We start from the raw sequence: 10702 nt of genomic DNA on the forward strand, positions 1-10702 counted from the left end.
GCAGCCCCCGAGCCCTCGATGCCGACGGATCGCCGCTGATTTTCGTCCCCCCTATCCCACCCCACCCCACCCCTCCGCCGCCACCCTCACCCCATCCAGGCTCTCCGTCCCTTCTTTAATCCCACTCCCCCCACCCCCCTTCCTCCCTCCCCCCACCTCTCCTGGAGCTTGTTTGGCGACCCCGAGGATTGACAAAGTGGTCCTTCAAAGTTTCCTGCCTTCGGTTGGGCCAAGGGGAAAAAAATGTCTCTGACCAACACAAAGACCGGCTTTTCAGTCAAGGACATCTTGGACTTGCCCGACACCAATGACGAGGACGGCTCCATCGTGGAAGGGGGGGACGAAGAGACCGAGGGCTCCGAGCCCCCCAAAAAGACCGGCGTTTTGGGGACGAGCCCGCTGGACGCGGTTCAGACGCTGCCTTTGAAAAACCCTTTTTACGACAGTGCGGATAATCCCTACACGCGCTGGCTGGCCACCACCGAGAGCATCCAGTATTCGCGTAAGTAGTGAAAGTTACGGGGTGGGGGGCTTTCCCTCGGTGCCGGCCTCCCGCTCCAGGAGCCAAGATGGCCCCGGATGGCTTCCAGTGCCCTCTTCCTCGCCCCCGCCCCAAACTGGCCCCTTTGGCTGTGGGATTGTTTGTTCTGTTTGGAAATCACAAACCTTTCGCGGTCCTTCCTCTGGCGAAGACGGGTCGGGAACCTTTTAGTCCCTACCAAAGAAAAAGAGAAAAACAAAATAAAAACCCCACCTCAAACATTTTAAGATGTACCTTCCAAAGTCCCCCCCCCCACATTGCCAGCCGTTCTCCCCCCCCTTTCCTCCCCCTTTCCACTTCCCTAACCAACAGAGCGCGCTTTGTAGGGAAGCGTTGGATGGCTCTCCCAGAGACTTCTTGTCAACCCTCCCGCTGGCAGCGCCGCATCAAAGGCCGGCTTGTTGCGTGGATCCTTTACAATCTGCCCACGTCGCCCGGAGAGAAGACAGTAGTAGTTAAAGTCGGAACGCTGGAAAGGGGTTGGGGATGGGGGGGGGGTTTCTCCTGCATACGCCCCCCGTGAAACGCATGGGGATTGTGCAAAGGCGCTCCGGCTTGCGCCAAAGATCAGCAGGGTTTGTGCCCAGATCCTTCCATTCTGCCTCGGATGGTTTGGCTAAAGTATTTATTATTGTTTCGCAACCTGTACACGCGACTTCGGCTGCATTTTGCCTGCGTGTTTCCTCCTGCTTCGAGGTGTAATTTTCAGTAGAGCAACAGAAAAAACCCCGAAGCCCTCTGTTCCAGAGAGAGAGAACAAGAGCGCGCCTGCTCCTCATACAGCCAATGTGGCGGCTCTTCGCCCATCCAGGCCCCCGGTAGGCGACGTCCTCGGAGGCTGCGGTTGCACAGGGGTTTCTCGGTCCCCCTTTCTTGGTGTTTGCTAGGGGTTGCGGCCAAACAAGCTTCCCCTTTCTCTTGGTGGCGGCTGGGATTTCGTCCTAGGGGGATTCCGTGCCAGGGAATTGCAAAGGGCCTCTTTGGGTTGGGTCGCCAAGGCAGGCCGGAAGAGGGCTGAGACCGAGCGGGGCTCTGCGGGACTTAATGGGGGGGGGGAGGTCTGCGATGGATATCCCCCCCCGGGGCCCGTCCTGCTCTGACGCGCTCCCCTTTGTGGCTTCCCCCCCCCCCCCCAGTGCACGGCCTGGCCTCCGGCAACTCGCAGCAGGACTCGGCGCCCAAGTCCCCGGAGCCTTCGGCCGACGAGTCTCCGGACAACGAGAAGGAGGGGTCGGGCGGCGGCGGCGGCGGCGGCGACTCGGGCAAGAAGCGCAAGCGGCGGGTGCTCTTCTCCAAGGCGCAGACCTACGAGCTGGAGCGGCGCTTCCGGCAGCAGCGCTACCTGTCGGCCCCGGAGCGCGAGCACCTGGCCAGCCTCATCCGCCTGACGCCCACCCAGGTGAAGATCTGGTTCCAGAACCACCGCTACAAGATGAAGCGCGCCCGGGCCGAGAAAGGTATGGAAGTGACTCCGCTCCCCTCCCCGCGCCGCGTCGCCGTGCCCGTCTTGGTGCGGGACGGCAAGCCGTGCCACGCGCTCAAGGCCCAGGACTTGGCAGCCGCCACCTTCCCGGCCGGCCTGCCCTTCTCGGCCTACAGCGCCCAGTCGCTCCAGCACATGCAGTACAGCGCCCAGTACAGCTCGGCCGGCGCCGCCCAGTACCCCGCCGCCCACCACCTGGTGCAAGCCCAGCAGTGGACTTGGTGAGCCGCCCGGCCCGCGGCCCCACGGACTCCCCGGCACCAGGGTGCCCAAGCCGGCCGGCCGGGCGGGCGGGCGGGCGGGAGGGGGGCGGCGGCGGGAGGGGGCCCGCAGGCCCCTGTGGAGGCTCGGGGAGGGGGGTTCTCTCCTGGGGGGCTGTTCCTCCTTCGGGGACGGGGGTCCGTTTTCATTCTTTGGGAGGTGTTTCGTGCGCCATGTTTACAAGAGAGACAGAGGAGAAGAAGAAAAACCCGCGCCGTTGCCCCTGGTCCTGTCTACCTACGACTAAACGTTTTAAAAATAATAATAATAAAAAAAAACCCGAATGAAAACTTAGGCTCTTGTGGTTTTTGTGCGTGGGGATTGTAGAAGCTGCCCTCCGCGGTGTCTCAAGCAAGGAGCGGAGGTTTTCGGCGCAGAGAGGACTTGCCTTCTTTTCACGTTGGTGTGTGTTTGTGTGTTTGTGTGTGTTGTTATCCCAACCCCACTGCGTTGTTTGTTGGATGTCCTAGCAGTTGACCGTATTTATTTACTGGCATTGTGCAATCCGCCTTGAGGCTAGGTGGGAAAGGCAGACTATAAATTGCGGGCGTGTGCACATGAGAAACCGCACATGTTTATGGTCCCGTTTCAAAGGCTGGCAAGCGCTCGAATTGCGCGCGCGATGCTGTCGGCTCAGGTCGGACTTTATTTTGTCGGTTGCTTCTGATTGGAGCGATTTCCCCAAAATCTATAGAGGATAAATATAAGTAGGCATGTAGAAATGGGGCCTGCACGGCTTGCAAGGAGATTTTTAGAATTTTGTAAGAATGTTAATTAAAATACGGGTTTTTTAATTACTTATATTAATAAGACATTTTGCTTGTGATTATGCTACTGTTATTGTGTCTTTCGTCGTCGTCGTCCCCCCGCCCAGTAATAATAGTGTTTCAGATTTGGTGTGGACAAACGCGAACAAGTCTTGCGCCAGCGGCGCCCGCTCCGAATTGGCGGACCGACAAACTTTCCTGCCGGGGGGGGGCGGGCCGTTGGGCCTCTGCTCGGGGGCCGGCGGGTCCGCCGACTGGCCGTCTTACACCCGTGGGTGGATGAAGCCTGGAAGGGCAGGAGCGCTGCCTCCATGGGGCCCAGCCGTTCTCCCAACAGCCTGCGGTCCCTCGAGTTGATTGATTTAGGATACTCATAAGGAGACGTATGAAAACCCAGCTGCATTTCAGCCGAGGAGGGCTCTGTCAAACCGAGAAGATCCGATTGCAGCCGCGATCCGGTGGCTTCCCTTTCCTCCGCCGGTGGGAGATCTGTGCGTGTGGACCCAGGGCAGAAACCCTGGGCGCCTCGCTCTTGGCACCTCTTCCACTTTGGGGCGGGATCCCGGCAAAGGAAGGGGCAGGCTGCCCTCTGCGGCGCCTGGCTCACTTACTCGGGTGCCGGGATTGTGGCCACCCATAGGGAAAAGAGGGGGCTTTTGCCACGGGTCCGCCGGCGGAGGGGCGCGGAAGGGATCTGGGGGAGACGTGATCGAGGCGAAACGCGTGTGCCTTTCCGAACCGGGAAAGCTCTTCTGAATGGGACGCCGGACTCCTCAGTGGGAGACAGGAAGGGAAGAAGCCAAGAAAAGAAAACACAAAGAATTCTCTCCCGGTTTAACTCGAAGGTGCACTTAATACAGTGGGAATGGATCCCCGGGCTGGGGCAGCCGGTGTGTCGGTTTCGCCCGCCTTTCCACCCCGGTGCTTTGGAAGCCGGCCAGCCTTTCCTTCCTGCCCCGGGCCGGCAACTGTCGCACTTCTCCAAACCTCAGCAAACAGCTGGATGCGCAGAAGGCGCGCTCCGGGCACGGAAAGCGGAGCTCCCCGAGGACCTGGTGCGGCTGGCCCGATTTCAACTCAATCTCTAAAGCAAACACGATTATCTGGCGTCGCGATCTGCGGCTTCGGCCCCAGCCTCTCGGGGTCCGAGCCTGGGCTGAGAACCGGCCTCCTGAGCTTGGTGGAAGTGTTTCTGTCCAGCCTGGGCCCGAGGAAAGAGGAGCCCCTCAGTTGGTCCGCGGGAGGGAGAGAACTGGACGACTTCCCCGAGCTGAGGACCCCCGACGGCAGTCTCGGTAGGGCAAAAGACCGACCTCTTTCTCTGAAAGCCAGCCTTCCCGGGCACAGTCCTGGTCCTGCGGGCCAGAGAGAACCAACCCCCTTCCACCCGACGGTGCAAAGTGGAGGACGCAGAAGCCCAGAGGGAAGCCCCAACCCGCCACTTGGCCAAGTGACTCCCTCCTTTCCGACGTGCCTGTTTCTCTCCCACAGTCATCCAGAGGCCGAGGCGGGGAGAGAAGGCCCCGAAGAAGGCTACAGAGCCGGCGGAGCCTCGTGTGGGGGGGCCGAACCCCCCAGGGGCCTTCCAGGAGTTTGTGGCAGTCTATCGTTGCACAATATACAGTACCCATCACAAAACCACACAATTGAGGGGGCTGGAAGTGGAGGATGTTAGAGGCGTGCATATTAAATTGCGGAGGTGGGGGTGTGTGGAAGAAAACAGCGCAGAAGGGCGAGGGCGCACAGAGAGGGAGGGGGAGGCTTCTCTCCCCCCGCCTCTTTTTCCCCCTTTAAAAATGCAATTCATCAGTTGGTGTATCGGGGCCGAGCAGAACATCCCCGAGGTGGGGGGGGGGACATACCTCGGGTTTTGTTCCGCCTGTCAGTCGGTGCCATTGTGAGTCAGCGGTGTACATGTTGTATCCCATATGGCCAGCTGGGCGGGGGGGGGGGCAGCGAGGGACCTTCACAAACCGCAAATTGTATCCGCCTTTCAAAACCAGTATTGTTGTCTGTGAAAGGAAGACGAATTAAAAATTCGTGCTATATCTATTCTGGGGAGAGAGAGAGAGGGCGGGGGAGTCCCCTCCCCTCCCGCCTTGGGGGGGGGGGGCAGCCGAGGCCTCTTTTCCTCCAGAGCCTGCAAGAAGCCGCGTCCCCGGGGCCGCAGGAAAGGCGGCGTTTGCATGCGCGCCGAGCCCAAACCCCGACCTGCCCCGTAAAAATACAAGAAAATAAGAAGGGTGGCTTTTGTGACCCCACCCCCACCCCCCGCATAATTGTAGTTCCGCTGCCTGCCTGTTTGCCTAACTGTTTGGCGGCGCTGGGCGAAGAGAACAAGGCATCATTCAGCACAGATGTCGCGTTATGCAGAGGCGCTGCGGGCCTGAGGACAGAGGGAGCGAGAGAGGGGGGCGATCCTCTGCCCTTCGCCCGACGAACCCGGGACGGCGGGACCATCCCGCCCGCTCCCCCAGGACGGCAGGCTGCGGCCTGGGGGGGGGGGAGCTTTTAAGGACAGGATCCGGCCAAAACTGAGCACCCGATCAGTCCTATACATTTCCCCAGGACGGTTGCTTCAAATCCGTGAGCGCTGAAAAGTGCTTAACTTGGGGCCAGAGACCCGCTCCTCTTGCAAGGCGACGCGCGAAATGAAGAGATGCGGGTTGGCAGTTAGCACCGCCGCATCGCCTTGTGTGTGCAAATATAAATCTACGTATCTATCCATCGATCTGTCTATTATCTACCGACCTAATTTTAGTTCTGGTACTTATGATAGATCTGTAGGAAGCCTGAGGTGCCAGAACCTGGTAGCCGCGTTCCCTATTAGAAAGGAAAATGAACAGTATCCGTGAAATCCAACTTTTGGGGCAAGCGGATCTGGACCTCTATGTTGTAAGGATGGCGGATCATCCCACACTTCGCATTTCCTCAGTCGCTCCTGGGAGTCAAGAATTTACTGGAGGCGAGATAAGATTCAGGCCAGTTTAAGCAATTTCAAGGTCACGATTGTAGATATTTTTTACTTGGAAGAGAAGCTCGTTAAAATTAACAGGACTTATCAGGAATTCCAACCTCACCCCGATACGTCCTGTTTGGCTAGGATCGCGCAGGCGGCCCGATTTATTTCAGGGGAAACGGATTCAAGCGCGTGAGCAACTCGCCTGTTGAAACAAACCTCCCTGCAAGGCGTTATTATTAATAATTATGGCATTAATAATGGCCGGAACGCTCTTATTCCAAACATCGCAGTTTGTGGTGGTGGTGGTGGTTTCAATGATTCTGAGCGAAAAGCGCTGTCCGTGTGAGTCCCAAGGCGCGCGTGAGGGTCCGTGTGGCTGGATCGGGGCTAGTGGATCGGCCACCTCGCAGCGGAGCGCGGCCGCCGGCCGGTGCCCAAGGCGAAGCGGTCTGTTAGCCAACCCGCTTGGCAGGCGAGGCGAAGGGGACGGGCCGGAATGACCATCACCACGCCACAAAAGGACCAGGATTTCTCCGATGATCTGAAAACGGATGGCTTGTCCTGAAAAGGGTGGGGTGTAGATATGGGACCGCTGTTGTCTGAGGGCAGGGTTGATGCGGGGTTTTTTCAATGAAGCAAAATTGCGCACCAAACCCCGACGTCTGTCTGAGGGGTTTAAAAACCGCTGGAAGCGCCAGAAACGGGACTCCCAGCGCAACTCCGGTTTGGCCCTGGCCGCCTTCTCCCTTTTCCTAATCGGAGGAAATCGCTCTAAAGACGGGTTTCCCCCTCTCCCTTTCGCCAATCTCCCACTGAAGTAGCTCTTTAGGGAGAATCGGCTAACCTGCTAAGAAGCTGGAGGAGGGGGGACCCTTTAAGCTCGAGAAACAACCTATTTTCGTTACCTATTGACTGTTGAGCTTAGTTTAGACCTGGTGTAGATTTCTTTTAAAAAACCTGGGGTCTCTTCAAGTGCTCTGGTCAATGAAAGCTTAATCCAATATTTACCCAGTAGAAGGACAGTTCTCAATTGTCTTTATGAAGGACTGGGCGATTATGGGGGGTGGGGTGGGGAGAGAAGGAAAGACAACAAATGTGACTTGGTAATGGCGTAAGCGGGAGCCCGCCCCCCCCCCAAAAAAAACCTCTCCAGCCGCCCCTCGCCAACCACCACCGCCCCCCTCCCGCGCAAGGCCTGACACCAACAGCGCCCATGCGGAGCGATGTGGCAGCAGATACGCGTGAAGTGCTGGTGCGGAGGAGATATTGGATTGCACAATATTTCAGGAAATGTGCACTTGTGGCGTCCTGAGAGCGACACTCTCGCGCTGCCGATAAATCAACGCGCTTTATCCCAACATCTGCAAATAAACTCTCGCTGATCTCCAGCACCGCCGCCTCCCCCCCCATCCTATCAAAAGAAAACAATTTAGTTTTATTGCTTTATTTCTCTCTCACTGACTTCCTCTTCGAAGCCTGCTCCTATTATAAACGCTGTTATTAATAAAACTAGCGAGGCGAGCCTTAATCGCCCGCAATTCGGCTGTGGGGGGGATGACTCCGTTCTCTCCTGTTAATGGCACACTTTGGCCACAAGGGGTCACCAGAGCCCTCCGTTTCTGCAGCGTTGGATTCCTTTCCTGTTTCGCGCTCTGTCTGAACTGGTTAATTTGCCATTGGGCGTAGAAACTTACTTGGGGCTGCGTCGATTTAATTTTTTTCCCCAGATAAACAAAAGTTGTTGTTTACAGCGGAAGAAAAGAAAGAGGTGAAAAGCATCGACATGACTATATCTTCTGCCTAACTGCATTAAGAATGTTGGTCAAGCCTAAATTGTTATTTTTTTTTCTTGGCCTGCTATCAAATTAAGAGAAAAAGCAATAAATCGCTCTCTTTATATATATAGATATAGATATAGATATATAGATAGATATAGTTATAGTTATAGTTATAGTTATATATATATAGTTATATATATATATTGTTATATATAGTTATATATATAGTTATAGTTATATATATAGTAATATATATATATTGTTATATATATTTATTTTTAACATAAATGGTATATCTATAAACCATTTAATTGTGTTAAAAATAAATATATATAACATTAATAATTTATTATGAAAACACTAACGATTTATTATTAAAACATTAATAATTTATTAAATGTTTTTATATAGATGAATTTAATAATATATATACACATACATACATACATACACACACACACACACACATAATTTTACTCACTTCAGTCCTTCTCCCCTCTCCCCTCTGCAAACGCTAAAATGGGAATGTCATTTTCCGCTGCAACAGAGCAAGTGAGTGGTGATGTTTGTGTCAATTTACAAGGAAAAATCATCCATCCTTGGGTTGCTGGGAGTTCAGCGGACGCAACCTGGACGTCTGGTGAAGCGGTAGTCTGTCTGATCCAGATTATTGAAGGATTATTGTAGGATGGGGGGGACGACGACGAATGCAGATCTCACCCTCCTGGGATGGACCGACATTTTTGCTGGAAGACTAGATTTAATCATGTTTTCTGGGGGCAGTGATTCTGTGATCGAAGATTTAGGTATGATATCCGGACTGTTTAGAACTTTCATGTGAAGGGTTTAAACAAAGATTGTACTTAGCCTGATTGATCAAATGACCACATCCCAGTCTTCTTGTAAATACCTTCCAAATGTTCCCCCCATGCAGGGACTGTGTATGGAAATAACAATATTAACAACAATAATAACGTTGTCATTGTCTTAGTAATGTCCTGTTAAGTCACAACTGACTCATGCTGACCCCAAGATCACAGGGCTTTAGAGTTAAGAGCCATTCAGAGATAGTTTGCCCTTGCCTGTCTCTGGGCAGCAATCCTGAACTTCCTTGGTGGTCTCCCATCCCGGCTCTGACTATGGCCCACCCACCCTGCTCAGCTCACAAGCTTGGATTAGATTGGGCTAGCCAGGCTGTGAACTGGGTTGAGAGCACAAATTTGCCCAGTTTGTGGGCAATTCCATACGTGGATTCTTTCATGGCCCATTTAAATCTGTCCATGTGGGAAACCTGGAGACTCTTCCCAATACAGGTTAACTGCCATGAAGTAAAACTAAAGATGTAAAAGTATAACTCAGAATACCAATTTGTGAAAAGCAACAATCCTTGGGAGGGGGGAACCTATTCATTTTGGGAAACAGCCAAAGAAGTCAGCCTCAGTGGTCCTGAGGGCAAACTCAGGTCCAGATACAATCTTACATATTCAATCCCTGCTTGAAAGAAGCCATAAAATCTTCTTGTGGGACTCCATCCCTGTGTTTCTAGCAGGTGCAGCACCACTGCATAGCGCAAAGGTTGAGCATACAGCAGGATCTAGAAGGCTGAGCATGTGACAAAATCTGAAACTGTCCCAGTTTGTGCCTCTAACAAGATTTGCAGCACTGAGCACAGAGGAAAGGAGGAGGGAGGCCCAGATGTTAGTTAGTTGATCTGCTGTGCTTACCGGAAGCGACTGTTCGGGACAGGAGGGCAGTCGCTGTGAGCCTGTGATTTCCTTGTTTTTCCTGATGTTTTAATTGATCAATGTGTATTTTGTTTTGTTTCATTCATTGTTACATACATTGATGTTATCCCATCTGTTTCAATGGGAAACCCAGTGAATGCAAAACCCTTATAATTAGACTATAACATGCATCCCATTGAGACAAAATTTGCAGGGACTGTGTCTAAGGAATCCTCCCTGACATATTTGGTTGGCTGCACTAACGGGAACACATTTTCCCCCCACAATTTCAATTCTTCATTGGAGCACAAGCTTGCAATTGATATTTGGCATCTGCGGGAGACAGTCCTTGTTACCACAAGGTTACAGTCAGGTTACCACAAGGTTACTCATGCAGCCAGACACCATCAGCGGAGTGGGCAGAACTGTCACTGGGTGCTCTAAAACGCTGGTGGTCCTTGTGGAGGACTCGTGGGAAGCACATGAATAGACTGAGACACTTTAGTGGGAATTACCTAATGTAAGTGCGCTACGCTCTGAGTGGCAAGCACAGAGACCAATCAACTAGTGAGGTGTTTGTGTACTCCGCAGGAGAATTGCACAACTCCATCTTTGTGTGCCAATCTTCACAACAACTCAGAAGGCAGAGCCAAAGTGCAGCATCAGATCTAAACCTAGAACTAATGCCAAAGGAGAAATCACACAGTAGGCGAACAACAGCAACACTCTCACACACGCTTGCAAAGAGCAAATCTGTCTCACAAAGGCTTTTAGTTACGTAGTTGTTACATGATTTTGTGTGGTGCTAGAAAGAACACGAAAATGTTTGGTCTCAAAAAGAATAGAATAGCTCAGACAAAGAGATGACAGATGGGGGATTGTGCAAGTAAGCCCTCCTAAACAAACTGATTGTGGTAGAAACCTTGTATAAAGAAAGGGGGGAAATCTCTCATGTTGCCAGATCTTTTTGCTGTGGTGACCGGAAAGGGTCCCTCTCAGTTTCATTATCTCCTGCTCCCCCCCCCCCATCCCAGAGACCAAACTTTTCTGGAACTCTCTCAACCAGACAGCCAAGTGCCAGAATGTCAACAAGATTAATTAGTCATTGGTTTTCTTATGTGTTTGTATTATAAACAACAATAATAAATCAGACTTTTCCACTGGATTTTTCTGCACAATTCAAGAA

The 10702-nt window shown here is 53.0% G+C and overlaps 1 protein-coding gene across 1 annotated transcript; it reads left to right on the forward strand.

Annotated features, from left to right (window-relative positions):
- Positions 1-243: 243 nt before the first annotated feature.
- Positions 244-2249, forward strand: NKX2-2 (NK2 homeobox 2). Its single transcript, XM_056862766.1, has 2 exons — positions 244-502; positions 1678-2249. Exons 1-2 carry the CDS (start codon positions 244-246, stop codon positions 2247-2249), a joined length of 831 nt encoding a protein of 276 aa, XP_056718744.1.
- The last annotated feature ends 8453 nt before the right edge of the window (positions 2250-10702 follow it).

This window comes from Euleptes europaea, chromosome 17 (genome assembly GCF_029931775.1).
Source record: "Euleptes europaea isolate rEulEur1 chromosome 17, rEulEur1.hap1, whole genome shotgun sequence".
NCBI lineage: Eukaryota > Metazoa > Chordata > Lepidosauria > Squamata > Sphaerodactylidae > Euleptes > Euleptes europaea.